The sequence below is a fragment of the Hyla sarda genome, chromosome 11 (genome assembly GCF_029499605.1).
Source record: "Hyla sarda isolate aHylSar1 chromosome 11, aHylSar1.hap1, whole genome shotgun sequence".
In the NCBI taxonomy this organism is placed as follows: Eukaryota; Metazoa; Chordata; class Amphibia; order Anura; family Hylidae; genus Hyla; species Hyla sarda.
The window spans coordinates 13,090,363-13,114,166 of NC_079199.1; the positions used below are offsets into that span (position 1 = coordinate 13,090,363).

The following is a 23,804-nucleotide window of genomic DNA, read 5'->3' on the forward strand; positions in this document are numbered from 1 at the left end:
AGACACTTAGGGGATAAGTGTCTATAGCTGCAGTACTCCTTTAAAAAGGACTAATTCGAACCCATGATCGCCATAAAAAAAAAATTTGGTTGAAAAACCGAAAGACAACGTGGTGCGTGCCGCATGCGCACATATCTGGGAGCGCAGAAAAACATGATGTGGATTCAGCTCTGAAGAAAGCCGTTTCAGATTAACAGATTAAAAAAAAGTAAAAATTTCGGAATAGAAAAAAATGGGGAAAGTCGCGGTCACTTGACGACTTTGGCGCGACTTCCCAATGGCACAAGGAGCCATAGACTAACATGCAATGGTTACGGACTGCATTACCCTCCCACATCTCACCAGGAAGCAGCGCAGTAAATACTACGCATACGCCATAGAGATGAACCGAGTGTCATCCACCCCGTGTACTGGCCCGACAACATAGTTTGTGTTCCAGTCACTATTAGAAACACGAACGCCGCGCACATGACATCCGTAGGAGACGACCTGTTTGCTTTTCCTCCAGACGAATGCACTGAACTGGTTTCAATACAGTCTTTAGGCCAGTGTTTCCCAATCAAGATGCCTCCAGCTGTTGCAAAACTACAACTCCCAGCATGCCCGGACAGCCAACGGCTGTCCGGGCATGCTGGGAGTTGTAGTTTTGCAACAGCTGGAGGCACCCTGTTGTTAAATACTGTCTTATAGAATGACTTTCTGCAAATAGCAATTTCTTATAAGCCTCAAGCTACGTTCCACACAATTTATTTAGGATTTTTTTTTTAACCTAAAAAAATGCAAGAAAAAAAAAAACAAAAAACAAAAAAAACAACAACCTCCCCGCCAAATAAAAAAAAAAAGTGGAAACACAACCTTATAGTTCTATCTACTATAGAACCCATAGCTTTCCTACCTTGCCGTGAACCGGCTATGGATTCCAGCCTAAGGGTACGTTCACACGAGCGGATTTTTTTGCAGGTTTTCCGCTGCGTATTTGAAAGTGGGCGGGCTTTTCTTGGCTGTCCGCAGCAGATTTTCCGCGGCGGAATTTACGCTGCGGAAAATCTGCCGCAAGCCCCATTGAAGTCAGTAGGGACTGCGGCGGATTTTCTGCAGCGTAAATTCCACCGCGGAAAATCTGCTGCGGACAGCCGAGAAGAGTCGGCCCACTTTCAAACACACAGCGGAAAACCCGCAAAAGAAATCCGCTCGTGTGAACGTACCCTTAGGGTAAGTTCAGACGAGCGGAATTACAGCGTATTTTACGCTGCAGATCCGCTGCTGAAGGACCTCTGCATGGTGCCTTTACATGTGCCTGCTCGGAGCGGTAATACGCCGCTACGTGCAGACACGCTGAAGCGAAGTGCGAGTCGCCGCGCATGCGCGGTGCACTCGCACACATTGCGGCCGCTCCCCCTGCTCGATGAGCCAGGCCGAGAGCTGCCGCGATGTGAGAGTATACTGCGCATGCGCGCGGCGACTCGCACATCGCAGTGTGTCTGCTCGTAGCTGCGTATTGCCGCTCCGAGCAGGCACATGTAAAGGCAACATATAGAGGTCCTTCAGCGGCGGATCCACAGGAAAATCCGCACGGAAAATCCGCTCGTCGTTGTGCATGTGATTTACAATTATTGCAATAAATACAACAGTGCCAGAATTTGCAGACAATATCACTTAAAGGGGTACTACCGTGGAAAACTTTTTTTTTTTTTTTTTATCAACTGGTGCCAGAAAGTTAAACAGATTTGTAAATCACTTCTATAAAAAAAAAATCTTAATCCTTCCAGTACTTTTTAGGGGCTGTATACTAAAGAGAAAAAAAAATGCATTTCCTGTGATGTCATGACCACAGTGCTCTCTGCTGACCTCTGCTGTCCATTTTAGGAACTGTCCAGAGAAGCATATGTTTGCTATGGGGATTTTTCTCCGGTTCCTAAAATGGACAGCAGAGGTCAGCAGAGAGCACTGTGATCAGGACATCACAGGAAATGTATTTCTTTTTTGGATTTCTCTTTAGTATACAGCCCCTAAAAAGTACTGGAAGGATTAAGATTTTTTTAATAGAAGTGATTTACAAATCTGTTTAACTTTCTGGCACCAGTTTATTTAATGAAAAATGTTTTCCACCGGAGTACCCCTTTAATGTCATAATGTAGCAATGCATTACGCCTAGGCACCATGGCTGGTTTATGTGCCATGCTTACCGTACATTGTTCTGCAATGTAATGCGCTTAAAGGTGTATAGGGCCATACTGTACCAATGCATGCCATTCTTTTAGAAATGATCCTATTCGTTGTGTCCCATGAAATTCCATATTAAAGGGATATTCCAGGCAAAAACTTTTTTTTATATATCAACTGGCTCCAGAATGTTAAACAGATTTGTAAATGACTTCTATTAAAAAATCTTAATCCTTCCAATAGTTATTAGCTTCTGAAGTTTTCTGTCTAACTGCTCAATGATGATGTCACGTCCCGGGAGCTGTGCATGATGGGAGAATATCCCCATAGGAACTGCACAGCTCCCGGGACGTGAGTCATCAGAAAGTAGTTAGACAGAAAACAGCAACTCAACTTCAGAAGCTAATAACTATTGGAAGGATTAATATTTCTTAATAGAAGTGATTTACAAATCTGTTTAACTTTCCGGAGCCAGTTGATATATATATAAAAAAAAGTTTTTGCCTGGAATACCCCTTTAATCCTGCTGAAGTTGAGTTGTTCTTTTCTGTCTGACAACAGTTCTCTCTGTCTGTCTCGGGAACTGCACAGAGTAGAAGAGGTTTGCTATGGGGATTTGCTTCTACTCTAGACAGGTGTCATCAGAGAGCACTTAGACAGAAAAGAACAACTCAACTTCAGCAGCTCATAAGTACTGAAAGGATTAAGATTTTTTTTTATAGAAGTAATTTACAAATCTGTTTACATTTCTGAACTGAAGCCAATTCATATATATATATAAAAGTTTTTTCCTTGATAACCCCTTTAAAGCGTTGCTCGTCAGGAAAATCATCTTCAAAAATACGGCGCAGTACAGAGCACCAAATGGCAGCACGCTCCATAGTATGAGCCACGTGGATTTAACCAGGGTTAAATCAATTACTATCTGACTCAATCTGTCCAGTTAACTCTTTCAGGTAAGGGACTGCCAATGTGTCCACATGGCTATATTATTATTGCTTGTAATATTAATCTAAGGCTATGTCTCCAACCTGTGAGCACCTTAGCACAGTGTTTTCCAACCAGTGTGCAACCAATTGTTCCAAAACTACAACTCCCAGCATGCCCGACAGCCAAAGGCAACAGCTGGAGGCACCCTGGTGGGGGAAACACTGCCACAGCATAATACTGCATGCAACTGGAGGCAGCTGGAGGCACCCTGGATGGAAAACACCTCCCTAACAAATTCAAGATGGGAGTTGTAGTTTGGCAACAGCTGGAGTACAAAGCGGTAGCATTAGCCTTAGCGTGCGATATTATGATAGGGAGCTGCTGTAAAAGTACAACTTCCATCTTATTACGGTAACACTGCAGGCGATATTGTGCTAAGGTTACATTTTCCAACCTGGACGTTTCAAGTGTTGCAAAACTACAACTCCCATCATGTATTTAAATTGACATTGCTTGCAAAATGATGTTAGGGCAGTGTTTCCCCCAACCAGTGTGCCTCCAGCTGTTGCAAAATTACAACTCCCAGCATGCCTGGACAGCCTTGTAGTTTTGCCACAGCTGGAGGCACACTGGTTGGGGAAACACTGCCCTAACGTCATTTTGCAAGCAATGTCAATTTAAATACATGATGGGAGTTGTAGTTTTGCATCACTTGAAACGTCCCAGGTTGGAAAATGTAACCTTAGCACAATATCGCCTGCAGTGTTACCGTAATAAGATGGAAGTTGTACTTTTACAGCAGCTCCCTATCATAATATCGCACGCAGTGTCAACATAAATATAAGATGGGAGTGGTAGTTTTGCAACAGCAGTAGAGCCCTAGGTGGGGAACACTAATGTATAAGGGTGTGTTCACACATTCAGGTTTTTTTTTTTTTTTGTGTGCAATTATTTCATAGAAAACCAGGAACAGATCATAAATGGAGGACAAATTAAAGGGATTATCCAGGATTTTTTTTTTATATATATATATATCAACTGGCTCCAGAAAGTTAAACAGATTTGTAAATTACTTCTATTAAAAAAATCTTCATCCTTTCAGTACTTATGAGCTTCTGAAGTTAAGTTGTTCTTTTCTGTCTAAGTCCTCTCTGATGACACGTGTCTCGGGAAACGCCCAGTTTAGAGAAGCAATCCCCATAGCAAACCTCTTCTACTTTTTTGCAGTTCCCGAGACAAGCAGAGATGTCAGCAGAGAGCACTGTTGCCAGACAAAAAAAAAAAAAAGAACAACTCAACTTCAGAAGCTGATAATTATTGGAAGGATTAAGATTTTTTTTTTTAATAGAAGTCATTTACAAATCTGTTTAACTTTCTGGAGCCAGTTGATATATATATATATATATATATATATATATATATATATATATATATATATATAAAGTTTTTGACTGGAATACCCCTTTAAATAAACAAAAAAATAAAATAAAAAGAAATAAAATAAACAAAATAATAATAATAATAATAAAAATAAATGATTATAAATAATAATAAACAAATATATAAATAAATATCCCTAGCTTTGGATTCAATAATCGCAATTAGGAAACCTGAAAGTGTGAACATAGCCAAACAGGTGACTGTGACATCTGTACAAGAACCAGCCATTTGTAGGCTCCTATTCAGTCCTTGCTTTACACATCTCTATCCCCAGATGCGTTTTCTTTCCACCTTCCCCCCCTCAGTAGTAACCAAACCCCCCCCCCCCCCCCCCACCAACCAGTCTCCTCTGGCAGCGCTGCAGACCCCACATCCAGCGCCCATTGACCTCACCGTCTGCTGTCACTTAGCGCGCCCCCTGCAGGCCGCCTCTAGGAATAACCCCTCCATAAAAAATAACAAAATCACCAGCGATCTTCCAAAAATGGTTACTTTGTTTTTATACTTTAAACTTTATTTATATCATCTCATTTTTTTTTCATAAATCGTAAAAAAATCCTTTATATAAAAGTTACAAAAAGGTCACATAAATAAAAGCAATATTATTATTATTATTTTTTTTTTTTTTGTTTGTTTTTGTTTGTTTGTTTTTTTCACTCGATCACCTAATGCTGAATCCCCGGCGGCGTTTATTGACATCAGACGCGATTTCCTGGTCGGCAGAACCATTTAAAAACCGATCTTCACTTATTAAATCGCCCGATCGGATTCAGCCCTGTACAGCAACCCTGTACACATGCAAACACTACAGACACCCACTGTGTGTGTGGGGGGGGTGGTCGGGAATGCATGGAGGGAACTACAAGTCCCAGCAATGATTGGACTTGTAGTTCCCCTGAGCAGTGACACCTGTTGCTTCCCCCCACACACACACACAGTGCACATTCACACATACAACACAACAGTGTTTCCCAATCAGGGCGCCTCCAGCTGTTGCAAAACTACAACTCCCAGCATGCCCGGACAGCCGAAGGCTGTCCGGGCATGCTGGGAGTTGTAGTTTTGCAACAGCTGGAGGCACCCTGATTGGGAAACACTGCAATAGAAAAAAAAGAACATACATCATAGTCATCATCATCCTCATTGTAGCTTATATCTGCAGCTTCACCATGGGTGGTCTTGGGTTAACCCCTCAGATCCTGGAGCTTGGTTCACTTGGTACACTTGGCACACTTGGCACACATGGTGGGTAGTGATAATACTGCCTTGTGTTACAGTACTGGGAGAGAGAGAGAGAGAGAGAAGAGAATACTTAGTGATGCCACTTTAGATCTGTATGACCAGGGTGCCCTTGTTCTTCAGGTGGTTCTGATATTGGTCCAGCCAGTTCCTCAGTTCAGAGATCTTGTAGCCCTCTGGTCCTCTTGCCCCCTGGTAGACCACCTTGCCATCCAGGATGATGTAGAGTCTCTCGAAATAGGCACCATAGGCTGCATTGGAAGCATTGGTCATGGTGTCGACCACCACCCTGCAGCCTGGCACACCTTGGAGCATCAGCTGGGCAGCCCTCAGCCTGTCCTGGAGGCTCTGGTGCTTTGGGATCTGATAGGAGGCATCAGTGCTCACCCAGCCGTCTGAAGGATGGGCTTCCTCTATATACACCAGCAGAAAATCTGCAATGTCAATGTGCTGGGATGCCAGCCTGTGATACGCCTGCAGGCGAGCCATGAAGGGGGGTCAGGTGCAGCTGCCAAAATTGACAACCAGGGGTCTGTGTCCTTGGGAGAAGTCCAGGATCCTGCTCAGCCTCTGCCCCTCCAGCATCACCACCTCAGTGTTGGGGGCAGAGCAGCCCAGGTGGGCAGACTTGAAGTAGTCTAGTTTTTGGCCATGCCACACAGCCTTCAGGGACTCCACAGTGCACATGCGGTTGGAGTCCGAGACGCACAGAGGGGGGTCATCTCTCCCAGGGTTCTCCTCCTTCACAGTCATGAAGACCCTCCTTCTGATGCATTGGAAATCCAGAAGCCACAGCATGAGGGCTGTGAGCAGGAAGCGAGGCAGCAGCAGGCAGCAGGCAGCCACCTGTTTGAGAAGTTTGCAGGTGTGCTGGGCACCAGGGCTGTGCAGCATGGTGACAACCACCCCCAAGTGGCTGCAGCTGCTCCAAGGACCACCACCACCTCAGGGGCTCCCAGGCTCTTCTGAGATCCCTCTTCTCTTTTTCCCCATTTTATAGCCACAGATTTAAATGAAAAAGATGACTCCACCTCCGGACAGAACCGCCTCTCTGTACTTGAGCCTGGGGATTACCTACCCTCCACTCCAATGACCTATAAAGCGATGACTGCCAGGCTGCACAGGATGCCCCCAGGGAGGACAGGCTGGGTACCAGGAGCCCTGTGCACTGCCCCCCCAATCAGGCTATCCCAATGCCCACCCATCTGCCCCTCTCCACCCATAGACCCCCTGCAACTTTTTCTGTAAATGCATCCAAGTTGCTTCTAAAAAATAAAAAAAATAAAACTCCCTCTTTACTAACATTAACCCTTGTAGCCAAGATCTGGGCTTATACCCCCTCGTCTGCCAGTCTGTGCCAACCTGCACCAGCTGTAGTGATACTACAAGCCCCAGCATGGATTAGATTACCAAGTTGCTCCCCAAGCAGGCTATCCCAATGACCACCTAGAAGGCTATCCCAATGCCCACCCAGCAGCACCCCCATCCCCACCCAGCAGCACCCCCATCTGCCCCTCTCCACCCATAGACCCCCTGCAACTTTTTCTGCAAATGCATCCAAGTTGCTTCTATAAAAAAAAAAAAACTACCTCAATGGTTAAACCTCAGTAACATTAACCCTTGTAGCCAAGAACTGGGCTTATTCCTTCCCCCCCCCCCCCCCTCCTCTGCCAGTCTGTGCCAACCTGGAACAGCTGCAGTGATACTACAAGCCCCAGCATGGCTTAGATTATAAAGTGCCCCCCAAGCAGGCTATCCCAATGACCACCAAACAGGCTATCCCAATGCCCACCCAGCAGGCTATCCCAATGCCCACCCAGCAGGCTATCCCAATGACCACCAAACAGGCTATCCCAATGCCCACAAACAGGCTATCCCAATGCCCACCCAGCAGGCTATCCCAATGCCCACCCAGCAGCACCCCTATCTGCCCCTCTCCACCCATAAATCCTAATGCAACATTTTCTTCTGTGCGCATAAGCCAAATGCATCTAAGTTGCTTCTAAAAAAAAAACCATCACCCTCAATGGCTAAACCTCACATACATTAATCCTTCTAGCCAAGAACTGGTTCATACCCCCCTCCCTCTGCCAATCTGTGCCAACCTGCACCAGCTGCAGTGATACTACAAACCCCAGCATGGCTCAGAACCAAGTTTCCCAACCAGGGTGCCTCCAGCTGTTGCAAAACTACAACTCCCATTAGCCTGGACTGCCAGTCTGTGCCAACCTGCACCAGCTGCAGTGATACTACAAACCCCAGCATGGCTCAGAACCAAGTTTCCCAACCAGGGTGCCCCCAGCTGTTGCAAAACTACAACTCCCAGCAGCCTGGACTGCCAGTCTGTGCCAACCTGCACCAGCTGCAGTGATACTACAAACCCCAGCATGGCTTAAAACCAAGTTTACCAACCAGGGTGCTCCAGCTGTTGCAAAACTACAACTCCCAGCATGCCCGGACAGCCGAAGGCTGTCCGGGCATGCTGGGAGTTGTAGTTTTGCAACAGCTGGAGGCACCCTGATTGGGAAACACTGGCTTAGATGTAGCACTACTACTCTACCTTAAAGTGACCTGAATCTACTTCTTTCCCAGCTCCAATGCATAGAGAGGTTTCCTTACTCCCCAGCTTCATAGCAGATTTGGGGGGTGCAGTGCTGTAGTCGGGTCAGGTCACCAGCTTGGAGTTTTTTTTTTATAATGCCCATTAATACAATGTAACTTCCTATTAAACATTGCAAAGGACCAATAGTTCTCTGCTTCTATTTGCTACATATTGCATGTTAGTAAAAAAAAATCCTTCTGCCCAAGCCCCATGTTTTATCTCCTGACCTTGTGTGGGTCCCTTGGGAAGCCAATAATATGTTGTTGCAGAGGAGGAGTCGATAAGGGGTTCGTATCAGCCGGGGTTATCTGCAGGTGATCCAGACCCTGCTGTTACTGAGCACACAGAGAGAGAGAGAGCTCTGCGAACTGTCAGATGCAACCTGTTGCGAAGATTGGAAAAACTCAGCTCCAGTTCCGCGGCTGACCACTAGAGGTAGCTGTTGTCTGATCTTCTCGGAGCCCTCAGTTACTCAGCACAGAAGTGTCTCAGTGCTTCTCCTCCACCCCACCCAGAAGTCGGGATTTATTTTCTCTATACAGAACATTAGAGATGAGCGAACTTACAGTAAATTCGATTCGTCACGAACTTCTCGGCTCGGCAGTTGATGACTTTCCCTGTGTAAATTAGTTCAGCTTTCAGGTGCTCCGGTGGGCTGGAAAAGGTGGATACATTCCTAGGAAAGAGTCTCCTAGGACTGTATCCACCTTTTCCAGCCCACCGGAGCACCGGAAAGCTGAACTAATTTATGCAGGAAAAGGCATCAACTGCCGAGCCGAGAAGTTCGTGACAAATCGAATTTACTGTAAGTTCGCTCATCTCTACAGAACATTAAAGGGGTATTCCAGGAAAAAAGTTTTTTTTTTATTTTTTATTTATATCAACTGGCTTCAGAAAGTTAAACAGATTTTTAAATTACTTCTATAAAAAAATCATAATCCTTTCAGTACTTATGAGCTTCTGAAGTTACTCTACCTAATAATGAAATCTTCCTTCATTGTATCCATACATAACCCTGATAAATTGATCTGTGTCAGAAATGGATAAAGTAAAAAAATAAATGAAAGGGATAAAAACTTTTTTTTTTATATCAACTGGCTCCAGAAAGTTAAACAGATTTGTAAATTACTTCTATTAAAAAATCTTAATCCTTTCAGTCGGTGCTTGCCGGCCACGGAATGTCAGGATGGAACTTATTCTGCTGTCTGAATTCACACCGAGGAATTTCTGAATGTAATTTGGCTTAGAAATTACGATTGGAAATTTCAATGCAGCAGAATCCCATTGCTGTCAATAGGATTCCACTGCACAGCGCACACTACGGAATTTAGGCAGAGGAGCTTCAGCTGCTATATTTCTACAACCGAAATAGTGATTTTGGTCTATAGGGGCGGCGATGTCCGCGCGGTCCTAGTGCTGACTGATTCGGTCAGTATCGGGCGCCCTCAGAATCTCCATCTGGAATATTTCAGGCCTGAGATTCCTCAATCTGAACCGAGCCTAGGGGTACGTCCACACTGCGGAATATTTGAAAGCAGAAAATCCGCTCAAAAATTTGCGATGCAGCAGCCCCCTATTATCTTCACTTTTTACTGCACTGTGTATATGTCAGTAGAGCGTTGTTTACCAAGCAGGCTGCCTCCAGCTGTTGCAAAACTACAACTCCCAGCAGCCGAAGGCTGTCCGGGCATGCTGGGAGTTGTAGTTTTGCAACAGCTGGGGGCACCCTGGTTAGGAAACACTACAGTAAAGCAGTGCAATATAAAACTAGGTTAAATCACAATTTGTGCCTCTGAGGTAGAGATACATCGGGAAGCTGTCACGATGACGCGCATCATTCATTTTAATAGCTCAAGTGTAGTCAGCTAGTGACTACGCTCTGGTCACTTTCCAAGTATATACTAGTTTTGGCTTCCAGCGCTTTTCAGTCCCAGACAAAGTTCGGATAGGTCGGAAATTGACCCGGATGTAGTCACTGACTAACTACGCTTAGGCCATTAAAATGAATAGTGGCCCGTGCCAGACAAAGCCCGGATAGGTCATATCCGTAACCTCGGAAGGCACAAATCGTGATATGAACCTAGCCAAATCCTTTTTGTTAAAATGTAAATGAGGCTCAAGTGTCCAGGATGGGGTTTGGTCCTGTAGCGTGTGTGGGTGGTAGGATTCCCGGCCAGGGTCTCCTATCCTTCCCTTGGGTAACAATTTCGGCGCTGCAGCGCTTCACCGGCGGGGTGAAATTAGCAATCAGAGATAGTGCAGAGGGTGGTGATAACTTCTTATTGTATAGTCAGAAAAAGAATCAATATCGGATGGACAACGCATTTCGGACCTGACGAAGGAGGGAGCCCCTCCGAAACGCGTTGTCCATCCGATATTGATTCTTTTTATGACTATACAATAAAAAGTTATCACCACCCTCTGCACTATCTCCGATTGCTAATTTCACCCCGCCGGTGAAGCGCTGCAGCGCCGAAATTGTTACCCAAGGGAAGGATAGGAGACCCTTGCCAGGAATCCTACCACCCACACATGCTACAGGATCGCACCAACCGTCTTGGATGGGACCGACGGCCAGCTGCTTCCGGCGCACCTACAGAAAAGATACCTGCTTAAAGGGGTAGTCCAGTGGTGAAAAACTTATCCCCTATCCTAAGGATAGGGCATAAGTTTGAGATTGCGGGGGGTCTGACCGCTGGGGCCCCCTGCGATCTCTCTGTACGGGGGCCAGGCTCTCCGGCCAGATAGCGGGTGTCGACCTCCGCACGAAGCGGCGGCCGACACGCCCCCTCAATACATCTCTATGGCAGAGCCGGAGATTGCCGAAGGCAGCGCTTCGGCTCTGCCATAGAGTTGTATTGAGGGGGCGTGTCAGTCGCCGCTTCGTGCGGAGGTCGACACGCCCCCTTCCCGCGGGCTGTCGGATAGGGGATAAGTTGTTCACCACTGGGTTCACCACTGGACTACTCCTTTAAGGCTTTCTATCAGCTTTGCGCCTGACATTACGTTGCGCAACCAACAAAGGTGAGCAGGCTCATATCTACTTATCTACCTACCATCCGTTATCCACGGATAACCGGCACTATTAGCACCACATCTGTCTACCTTTTTTCTCCTCCGACATATTACAGGGTGGGATTTGGGGAAGAGTCCAAAGTTTCCAGCCCAACTCCTCCTATTTACTGCCTCCATGCCTGCTGTCAATCAAAGGTGGGATAACCGTATACAAGCGGGCACAGATGTTGAGAATAAGAGGACTGGTCTCCTGCCATGCTGGGGAACGCTCCCGGGAAACTATTGATGTGCCACAGAGACGTATCAAAAGTTTTGATCTGTCTGGGTCTGGGAGTGCAGCCCACCACTGATCATTAAAATAAGTGGGGAGAAGTGTGTGGCTCTGCGCTTCACTCCCCGGCTCACTGCAATCTTCACCCAGTTGGCTCCATAGACTTATATTGGAGCCTGCTCAATGGAACTGGACAGAAATTGCAGTGAGCCAGGGAGTGAAGTGCACAACCCCTGCGCTTCTACTTTCTTCTTCTATGAGACTTCAAATGGACCAGGACCAGGCCAGAGAGAGAGACCTTCACAATCCAGGGCACAGCCAATCCAAAAGGCATGAAGAGAGTCGCTTCAATAAGCAGAACAAATGGCCAACATACCAAACTTCATTTATTTGAAACGCGTTTCCTCTTTATCCTCTATAACTTGATTTTTCTTACATTTCTCTGTGACACAGACACTTTAACCCAGTGTTTCCCAGCCAGGGCGCCTTCAGCTGTTGCAAAACTACAAACTCCCAGCATGCCCGGACAGCCTTTGGCTGTCCGGGCATGCTGGGAGTTGTAGTTTTGCAACAGCGGAATTAACCCTTTGAGTGAAAATGCAGCTTCAACCCTCTGTGTCCATTCCCTATGCTCCAGTCTCCTCATAGTTTCTTACTTTCATGTCCTCTCCTTTCCTTGCGGCACAGTCAGTTTTTCCACCCTGCCCACTGGGAAATCTCCGGTCACTTGCCGGATGGCGGCCATTGCCCTATGTGCAGGGTTCATTGACCCAAGGAAAGAGAGGACAGGCACCGCACATGAGTATTTAGCGTGAACGCTCAGAAGACTATGATATGATTTGACAATTATATTTCTATACGTTACTCACAAGGTCATGCAGATTCCTTACGTCTTTTCTTTATGTGTCCAGCTACTATATTCGGCTAACAAATCCCTCTGTTCTGCTGCTCACTCATTCTGACATCCACTGCTCATAAAGGGGCATGCTCGAGGCAAGCACTGAGCCCGCCCTCACTCACAATGCATTCGCTTCCTCCCTGAGTCTGCTGTGCTGGGCTGCGTCTCTTCATCCAATCACTGCAGGCTGCTCTCTAACCCCCCTCCTCTCTGTTTTCACCGAGTCTGATAGGACAGGAGGGAGAACAGAGGAGTTCTAGTCCTGCCCTCACTTCCTGGACTTTGTCCCGGCCTGGGACAAAGATGATGCTGCAGGCTGACAGGATTATGCTCTGAATGGTATGGGCACCCCTAGTGGATTGTTTTAATTTTTTATTTTATTTTTTATAAGCCATAATTTCTATAAAAAGAGCTAAATATTTCATATTAAGGTGCTTTCACACCACGATTTTGCTCTACAGTTTCAGTTATAGTTGTTCTGTTGAAATGTAATTTTGAAATTTTATTTTGAAATCTGCGCATGTGCAAAAGTCTAAAACGGATTCAAAAAACAGTACTGAACCGTAGACATGTACGGTTCTCATAGACTGCTATGTTAAAAAAAAATTAAAAAAATGTGTACGGTTACTATACAGTTTTGGACCCTGACAAAAAAAACGTGGTCGACCACGGTTTGGAGCCGGGAAAAAAAAAATGAAAAACAAAAAATGCATAACAGGCAAAACGTATGTAACAGTATACATAATTGGGTATACGGTTTATAATGTTAACTCAATGCACGCGGTTTGCTGTACGGTTGAATACGGTTTTGAAAACGAGACCGTATTCCAAAACCGTACAGCAAAATCGTGGTGTGAAAACACCCTTAGGCTGGGTTCACACCACGTTTTTCAAATACGGTAACCGTATACGGTTTTCCGCAAAAAATCGTATGTGACCGTATCCGAAACCGTATGCATAGAGAATACATTGTAAACCGTATTCCAAATGTTGTGTACGGTTGCATCCGTTTTGCCTCAAATACGGTTTTGCCGATTTTTCAACCGTAGGCAAAAACGCTGTCGACCACGTTTTTTGCCTCCGGTTTTAAAACCGTATGCGAACCGTATGCGGTTCTTTTAACATTGTTGTCTATGAGAACCGTACACAGAGTTTCAGAATACGGTAGCACGCGGTTTTTCTAATCCGTTTTTGGAGTTGACACATGCGCAGATTGGAATTTCAATAGAACAATAGTAACTTTATTAAATTGCTGGAAAACGAATTCCAACAAAATGGCAAAACCGTTGGCAAAAACTGAGGCAAACGGATAGAACCGTACGGGGAAAAACCGTATACGTTTTAATTTGGAGTCATACGGTTGTATACGGTTTTTGCCATACGTTTTTTAGCGGAAAACCGTATACGGTAACCGTATTTGAAAAACGTGGTGTGAACCCAGCCTTAGAAAGGTTAATGTTTTGCCGAGATGTACAACCTATAAAAAATGTTTTCTATTATCCCATTGAATAATCTTCTGGGGGGTTAAGTTGATTGTAGGTTATATTCTTCTGACCTTACTGTAATAAGAAGTATCTTCTGAAAAAGCAGAGCTACAGTGTACAGCATGGAGGAGGGGTTAGGGATCTGTATTGGCACCTGTGCAATTTTGGTCCACCCAAATCCCCAACAGACAGTGCGTCTTTGATAGTGTCACTGGGGGAGATTTATCAAAACCTGTGCAGAGGAAGAGTGGTGCAGTTGCCCATAGCAACCAATCAGATTGCTTCTTTCATTTTCCACAGGCCTCTTTAGAGGCCTGTGGAAAATGAAAGAAGCAATCTGATTGGTTGCTATGGGCAACTGCACCACTCTTCCTCTGCACAGGTTTTGATAAATCTCCCCCACTGTGTTGTAATGGGCAGCACTAGAAAGCAGCCAAGAATTGTAAGTAGCACACATAGATAGTGATATATACAGTATATAAAGATATAGGGGGAGATTTATCAAAACCTGTGCAGAGGAAAACTTGCCCAATTGCCCATAGCAACCAATCAGATCGCTTCTTTCATTTTTCACAGGCCTTCATAAAAATGAAAGCAGCAAGCTTATTGGTTGCTATGGGCAACTGGGCAAGTTTTCCTCTGCACAGGTTTTGATAAATCTCCCCCAATAGTGTGTGTGTGTGTGTGTGTGTGTGTGTGTATATATATATATATATATATATATATATATATATATATATATGCACAACAATGGATTGCCGCTCACCACACCCGCAGCTGCTCCTAAGTCCGTGCTGCGGACACGCCGGTACCGCCTCCGGCTCACACATTTAGCAGCAAAGAAGATAGTCCGGCACAGAACTGTAGTATGCAGGTAAAAACTCAGAACTTTATTTCAGCATAACGCAGTACACAGAAGCCTGATGCGTTTCGCACCGGAGTGCTTAGTCGTAGGTCCTACGACTAAGCACTCCGGTGCGAAACGCGTCAGGCTTCTGTGTACTGCGTTATGCTGAAATAAAGTTCTGAGTTTTTACCTGCATACTACAGTTCTGTGCCGGACTATCTTCTTTGCTGCTATATATATATATATATATATATATATACACACACACACATACACTTGACAAAATGACTACAATTTTTCTATCAGACGCTATCCCACTAAACTCCCTGAGGAGTCCAAGAATAAAGTCAAGGAGAAAAAAGACACACGCGCCGCTAGTGCGGTACTTTAAAAAGTTTTTGGCAAAAATGTCAAGATTTACACTTACCAGAAGATGTTGCGCTGAGGGCACAACACCATATTGCATGTAGATAAAATGGAATCTGTATGCAGCCTTGATCCTCCGGTCAGGTCCTCGCTCACCGGCTAGAAATGGCAGCAAGACGTCTCAGAAAAAAAATGGATCTTATTCAGGCGCAGCTACAGTGGAAGACAGATGACGATATCCGTAGATTTACTTCATAAGGTTTATTTAAAAGCACAACAGCAAACGCGTTTCTTGCCCGCAAAGGCCACTTCCTCAGGCAAAGTGCATCCTGAGGAAGTGCCCTTTGCGGGCAAGAAATGTGTTTGCTGTTGTGCTTTTAAATAAACCTTATGAAGTAAATCTACGGATATCGTCATCTGTCTTCCACTGTAGCTGCGCCTGAATAAGATCCATTTTTTTTCTGAGACGTCTTGCTGTCAAGAATAAAGTCTGGAACTTCAGACACCAAAAACGACCAAGACTAGACAATGGCAGCACTAATTTGACTACATCGATTAAAACTAACAATCGCATTCCTTTTATTACCACCTACAATGACTTTTCACAGGAAATTTCTGCCATCATACGCAAGCATTGGTATCTGGTCCGAGATAGTTACAATCAAATCGAAGAGTTTGGGGATCTCCCCCTAATGTCATTTCGTAGGGCCCATAATTTGAAGGATAAATTAGTTAAAACTGATGTCTCAATCCGACCAAAATCACGACAAAAATACCTCACCATACAAACCAAGGGGTCTTTTTCATGCCGTTGTTGCCTGAATTGTGAGTATATGGTGAAGTGTTCCAAATTTGTGCATCCCCAAACCAAACATGCATGTGACATCAGGTTTTATCTCACCTGTAATTCAGATTTCGTGATATACATCTTGTGGTTTCCCTGTAGGAAATTATATGTGGGCGAAACGAGTTTGGATTTAAAAACATCGCTACACTATCAGAAAAAAAAAGATTGGACCTACCGGTTTCTAATCACAAAGAAAAAAACTTAAAATTTATGATACTTGATCATATCCCGCCTCTCAAAAGAGGGGGGGGGGGGGGGGGGAATCGCATCACATTACTTAAAAAAAGAGAACTAATGTGGATCTTCAGGTTGAACACTATGAGACCTTCTGGTCTTAGGCTGGGTTCACACCACGTTTTTGCCATACTGTTTTCAATCAGTTTTTCTAAAGAAAACCGTATGGCAAAAAAAAGAAAAAAAAAGAAAATGGATGGAACAGTATGGGAAAAAGTAAACCATATGCTTTTTAAACCGTATACTGTTTTTGAAAGTGCATACAGTTCCTTCAGTTTTTATAAAAAAAAAACATAAGTTTTTGATAATTTTCTTCAATTTTAATGGGAGGGGTGTTGGGTGGGGACTTTAGGATGCAAATGCGCATGTGCAAAGTAAAAAACGTATACGGCTTCCCGTACGGAACTGTATACATGTGCGTTTCCCATTGACGTCAATGTAAAAAAAAAACATATGCTGTTGCAGTACGGTTTTTAAACCGGAGAAAAAAACCTGGTCAACCACAGTTTTGATTCCAGTTTAAAAACCGTACTGCAACCGCATACGCTTTTTTTTTTTAACTCCAAACAATCAAGAAGAAAGTACAGGCAACTCACCACGTTGTAGTAACTTCGTGTTTATTGCTGGGACATGCAGGTAAAGTGGCTCCACGCCACACCGGGATGCCGAACACTAGTGCGTTAACCGATGACAGCTGTTTCTTTCCCTTCAGGAACTTCAACAGATCGTCTCTTTTTTTTTTAACATGGACGTCAATAGGAAACGCACATGTATACGGTTCCATACCGTATTTGCATCTTAAATTACCCTCCCATTAAAAATGGACAAAATTTATGTTTTTTTGTTTTTTTGTTAATAAAAACTGACAGAACTGTATGCACTTTTAAAAACAGTATACGGTTTACTTTTTCCCATATTGTTCCATCCGTTTTGTTTTTTAAGCCATACGGTTTTCTTTAGAAAAACTGATTGAAAACAGTATGGAAAACGTAATGTGAACCCAGCCTTATATTGCTTTTTTGTGCTTTTATATTAACTGAACTGACACGTGTTTTTTTTCTGTTTATTGCAGATATTGTTGAATCTACGTTGTATCAGCCACCAACAGAACCGCTGTGTAAAGGTACATTCCCACACAGCGTATTTGCTGCTGCGTATTTTATTTTCTCTGTTGAAGTCAATGGGTAGGAAAATACGCAGCACCAAATACGCAGCAAATACGCCGTGTAGGAACGCACCCTTACACTGTACATAAAGAAGCTGAGCTCATTTGTATATTCCATAGAACAGATATATATGGGCCATTCTTTACTTCTATATTTTTGCTTTAGTTATCAGATGGGTCCAAATTGTTCAATGGGTGCAGAAATCACGGATCGCTGTTGCAGTAGGTGATTGGCATATATGGAGCAGCGCCTGCCTTTGGTAGATGCGGCTCCATGAGTCCCCGCTTGTAGTGACTGCTGTTATTTGTATTGACTGCTGTTATTTGTAGTGACTGCTGTTATTTGTAGTGACTGCTGTTATTTGTAGTGACTGCTGTTATTTGTAGTGACTGCTGTTAATTCATCAGACACATGCAAGTAAGCCCCATAAACCTGTCAAACAGCATCTACTTGAGCAATGCCAGCTCTATCTGCTCATTCCCTTGCCAAAATGAACACGGGACCGCTGATAATTCTCTATTTGAAACATGGGCAACTTTGCCAACAACAAAGATGGCGACTTCTATATTCTCCTGATGCGCATGGCGTCACGCTGGTCGCACTTTACTGATTGGCCGGTCTTTGGCCGAGAGACCCGCACAGGATTGGTGGAGTCTCTCACAGCTGCACGCTGGGAAATCACACACGCTCTGTACCGTGGAACACGGGAAAACAGCAGGTTCTGTTGGGTAAGTGCGTCTAATTTATACAATCTGTGTATTTAGGAAATTTTCAAGCGCATCTAGATGAATATTATGAATCACTTGTCACTGTGGAATACACAGGGATGAACGGCACTAGAATACAGTGACCCCTCGACCTACGATGGCCCCGACATACGATAATTTCAACATATGATGGTCTCTCAGAGGCAGCATCAACATACGATGCTTTTGTATGTCGGGGCCATCGTATAAACGGCTATCCGGCAGCGCAGACTGCTTCAGCTGCCACCGGATAGCCGTTTACGGTGCCGTGTGTGGTCCGCTGACGATCACTTACCTGTCCTCGGGGCTCCGGCGCGTCCTCTTCGGGATCCCCTGCATCGTCGGCGCTCTCCATCGTCGTCATCACGTCGCTGCGCACGCCGTCCCGTCATCCAATAGGAGCGGCATGCGTAGCGACGTGATGGCGGCGACGGAGCGCGCGGATGCCAGGAAAGCAGAGGCCTTGCCGGAGCGTCGGGGACACCTCGGGGATGTGGCGATAGCGATGGACAGCGACATACCGGGCAGCAGTGACGGTCCGAAGCGGCAGGGACAGGTGAGTACAACTTCCTCTAACAGTGGTCTTCAACCTGCAGACCTCCAGATGTTGCAAAACTACAACCCCCAGCATGCCCGGACAGCCAACGGCTGTCCGGGCATGCTGGGTGTTGTAGTTTTGCAACATCTGGAGGTCCGCAGGTTGAAGACCACTGTCCTATACTTTACATTGCACGGATCCCTCAACATACGATGGTTTCAACAAACGATGGTCCATTTGGAACGGATTACCATCGCATGTTGAGGGACCACTGTATTGGAATCTGCACCATATGAACAAACACTGATCACTGCAGTTATAATGCTTTTAGTTAAACACTGTTTGTATATTTATGCTTTTGCAATTTACACTGTCAATTAATTATGTAATTACTCAATTTGTGTGTACACATTTAAAAGGGGTATTCCAGGAAAAAAAATTTTTTTTTTTATATATCAACTCGCTCCAGAAAGTTAAACAGATTTGTAAGTTACTTCTATTAAAAAATCTTAATCCTTTCAATAATTATCAGCTGCTGAAGTTGAGTCGTTGTTTTCTGTTTGGCAACAGTGCTCTCTGCTGACATCTCTTCTTCTCTCGGGAACTGCACAGAGTGGAAGAGGTTTGCTATGGGGATTTGCTTCTAAACTGGGCGGTTCCCGAGACAATTGTCATCAGAGAGCACTTAGAAAGAAAAGAACAACTCAACTTCAGCAGCTCATAAGTACTGAAAGGATGAAGATTTTTTAATAGAAGTAATTTACAAATCTGTTTAACTTTCTGGAGCCAGTTGATATATATATATATATATATATATATATATATATATATATATATATATATATAACTTTTTTCCTGGATAACCCCTTTTAAGACTGCACCTTTCAGTCATGCATTTGAGCATGAGAATGGCGCCGAGAGGCCGCGGAAACGTTGCTTCTGTGTAAACTGGTGATTAAATAAATATCCACTTTATTCTCCCAGTCTGTGTGCTGCTGGAGTCTGGATTTATACTACAAATTGGACCCTTCACCAAGGCCCTTTATTCAGCGTTCACCATTTACTTGCAAGTATTTTATTTAGTTGTGCTGCTTTTCTTGGATTTTTATATATATACAGTGACCCCCCCCCCCGACCCACGATGGCCCCGACATACGATCATTTCAGCATACGATTACTCTCAGAGACCATCGCATGTTGAAGGCAGCGTCAACATACAATGCTTTTGTATGTCGGGGCCATCGCATAAACGGCTATCCGGCAGCGCAGACTGTTTCAGCTGCCACCGGATAGCCGTTTACGGTGCCCCGTGTGGTCCGCTGACGATCACTTACCGGGGGGCTACGGCGCGTCATCTTCGGGATCCCGTGCATCGTTGGCGCTCTCCATCATTGTCATCATGTCGCTGCACACGCTGTCCCGTCATCCAATAGGAGCGGCGTGCGTAGCGAAGTGATGGCGGTGACGTGAGAGCGAGGATGCCGGGGAAGCAGAAGCCTTGCCGGAGCGTCGGGGACACCCTGGGGATGCAGTGACAGCGATGGACGGCGACATCCAGGGCAGCGGTGACAAGCGGTGACGGTCCGGAGTGGCGGGGACACGTGAGTATAACCTCCAATACCAATGGTCTTCAACCTGCGGACCTCCAGATGTTGCAAAACTACAACTCCCAGCATGCCCGGACAGCCGTTGGCTGTCTGGGCATGCTGGGTGTTGTAGTTTTGCAACATCTGGAGGTCCGCAGGTTGTAGACCACTGTCCTATACTTTACATTGCACGGATCCCTCAACATACGATGGTTTCAACTAACGATGGTCCATTTGGAACGGATTACCATCGTATGTTGAGGGACCACTGCATATATATATATATATATATATATATATTTATATAACATTTAGGACCATCTACTTGACTTAGTAAGTGTTGATGTGTTGCACTTTTATCTATGTTAAAGGGGTGATCTGACTAATAGCACTTATCCCCTATCCCGAAGAATAGTATATGATCACAGCGGGTCTGACCGCCGGGAGCCCCCGTGTTCTCCAAAATAGGGTCTGTCTATTGTCCCCACCTTCCAAGGTAAACTGGTCTCGGCAGTGACGCCCGTGCGGCTAATCACTGGTTGAGGCAGAACACGGCTCCCACCTTCTGAGACGTACTAGTGTCCTGCCTCAGCCAGAGGTAAGACTTGGACCCTGTTCTGGAGATTGATCCAGCAGTCAGATAGGACCTTATCTTTTGGATAGTGCAGATGTGTTATTGGCCCGATAACCCCTTTAGGGTCCATTAGACGGGACGGGCAGTCACTGAGTTGCACAAACAGTTACTGGATCATTGGTGTCGCCTTTAAAATTCATCATAGTCGTACGACACGTCCCCATTTACATAGAGCGATAGCCGGACGATAACAATGATTTTATTGGCTGCACCAAAGAAGCCATCAGCTGACGAACAAGCATTTTCTTGGTCCCTTTACATGGGCCAAAAACTAGGAACACCCATTCCTACAAATGCATATTCGCCAGATAGGTAACCCACAAAAAGAGGCCTTTAGCCCCATCAGAGATATCAGGGGTCTCTCTTATCTAGATGACTCCTGGTGTTATCCGGTCAGCACCATGGACAGAGGATGGAACGATTGGTTATTCATGTAGTTGGGGTACATAAAAGTATTCATGTGACCAATGGACAGTCCTGATGGGGATTATTAATGGTCCCTGTAGCTTGAACCAGTCAGAAAGTTATTGTGGACCATGTGACAGTATAACAGAGTCATCCACAGTCCCAGTATAATAGAGTTATATACAGTGACAGTATAATAGAGTTATATACAGTGACAGTATAATAGAGTTATATACAGTGACAGTATAATAGAGTTATATACAGTGACAGTATAATAGTTACCGTATATACAGTGACAGTATAATAGAGTTGTATACAGTGACAGTATAATAGAGCAATATACAGTGACAGTATAATTGAGTCATCCACAGTGACATTATAATAGAGTCATATACAGTGACAGTATAATAGAGTTATATACAGTGATAGTATAATAGAGTTATATACAGTGACAGTATAATAGAGTTATATACAGTGACAGTATAATAGAGTTATATACAGTGACAGTATAATAGAGTTATATACAGTGACAGTATAATAGAGTCACCCACAGTGACATTATAATAGAGTCATATACAGTGACAGTATAATAGAGTTATATACAGTGAAAGTATAATAGAGTTATATACAGTGACAGTATAATAGTTACCGTATATACAGTGACAGTATAATAGAGTTGTATACAGTGACAGTATAATAGAGCAACATACAGTGACAGTATAATAGAGTTATATACAGTGACAGCATAATAGAGTTATATACAGTGACAGCATAATAGAGTTATATACAGTGGCAGTATAATAGAGTTATATACAGTGATAGTATAATAGAGTTATATACAGTGACATTATAATAGAGTTATATACAGTGATAGTATAATAGAGTTGTATACAGTGATAGTATAATAGTTACTGTATATACAGTGACAGTATAATAGAGTTATATACAGTGACAGTATAATAGAGTTATATACAGTGACAGTATAATAGAGTTATATACAGAGATAGTATAATAGAGTTATATACAGTGACAGTATAATAGAGTTGTATACAGTGACAGTATAATAGAGTTATATACAGTGACAGTATAATAGAGTTATATACAGTGATAGTATAATAGAGTTGTATACAGTGACAGTATAATAGAGTTGTATACAGTGATAGTATAATAGTTACTGTATATACAGTGACAGTATAATAGAGTTATATACAGTGACAGTATAATAGAGTTATATACAGTGACAGTATAATAGAGTTATATACAGTGATAGTATAATAGAGTTATATACAGTGACAGTATAATAGAGTTGTATACAGTGACAGTATAATAGAGTTATATACAGTGACAGTATAATAGAGTTATATACAGTGATAGTATAATAGAGTTGTATACAGTGACAGTATAATAGTTATATACAGTGACAGTCTGCCTCTACCGGCCTTGCCAAAAATCTTGGTTGGTTGGCCCGCTTTCTTTAATGACGTCTGCGCCTTATCCAGGCTGGAGAACAAACTGACCACTTTATTAATGTTTTTAATTAGGTCTTCTCCAAAGAGGAGACCGTCAGCGGAAGGGCCGGGTTCATTTTCAGCTAAGTGGCTGAGCTGGGGTTCTAGTTTCATCAGTATAGAACGGCGACGTTCAACTGAACACGCCGTGTTGGCACTGCCCAGCATGCAAATCGCACGCTGGGCCCAACCCCTCAATTGTGTGAGATCCACTGGCTGGGCAGCAGCGGCTGTTTGTTCAGATAAATTTAAAATTTTGGTAAGCAGTCCCAGCATATCTAGTATGCGATCTTGGATTAGTTTGAAAGATCCGATCCCCTTCTTTGAATATTTCCCCGCCCGGGTCAAGTATTTAAGGAGGACCGGGTCTATTTCTGGGGTAGTGGCCACTTTCTTGGTCACACATGGTCTAGGGCATTCCGCCCTTAGTTTGTTACGGTTAGTGCGGTCTAAAGGTCGCCTAATCCAGTGTTCAATGTATTGTGCCACGTGTGGCAACGGAGCCCAGTCCCCTGAGCGCGGGTGTGTGATTTCATCGGGATTAAACAGGGGTTGACCCTGAGCATCTAGGATTGCCTCGCTGGGCATATCTGGTGCGGTATCAGAATACTCCTCCTGAATCCCCGCATCCTCCTCCTCAGAGTCTGTGGCCTGAGCCACGTCAGACTCGCCGGATTCGCTCGAGGATTCGTCATTAGACGTATTGAACGAGTCTGGTTTGGTCCGCCTGGCGGACTTCAGCCCTTTGTAGTTCTCCTTGGGGCCCAAGGGTCGAGAGTGAACTTTTCGATGCGGGGTGCGGCAGACCGGGTCGGGTTCTGCCTGGGACATATTATAAACTTCCCCTGCCAGGGAGCCGGAATGTACGTTCATGTGCTTCCTTTT

At 44.3% G+C, this 23,804-nt stretch overlaps 1 protein-coding gene and 1 long non-coding RNA gene across 3 annotated transcripts in view; one reads left to right on the plus strand and one right to left on the minus strand.

Moving 5' to 3' along the window:
• Positions 1 to 5,603: 5,603 nt before the first annotated feature.
• Positions 5,604 to 6,880, minus strand: DIO3 (iodothyronine deiodinase 3). The gene has a single exon (XM_056545813.1). The coding sequence runs from the start codon at positions 6,664 to 6,666 to the stop codon at positions 5,860 to 5,862; it is 807 nt and encodes a 268-aa protein (XP_056401788.1). The 5' UTR covers positions 6,667 to 6,880; the 3' UTR covers positions 5,604 to 5,859.
• A 7,534-nt stretch (positions 6,881 to 14,414) lies between these two features.
• The window catches only part of LOC130295402 (uncharacterized), a 29,634-nt gene continuing 20,244 nt past the window's right edge, over positions 14,415 to 23,804 (plus strand). The window contains exons 1-2 of one of the 2 annotated variants that reach the window (XR_008848817.1): positions 14,415 to 14,484; positions 17,668 to 17,727. This is a non-coding gene — a long non-coding RNA (uncharacterized LOC130295402). The remainder of the gene's footprint in view (positions 14,485 to 17,667; positions 17,728 to 23,804) is intronic. The other variant, XR_008848816.1, reaches the window with a different exon arrangement.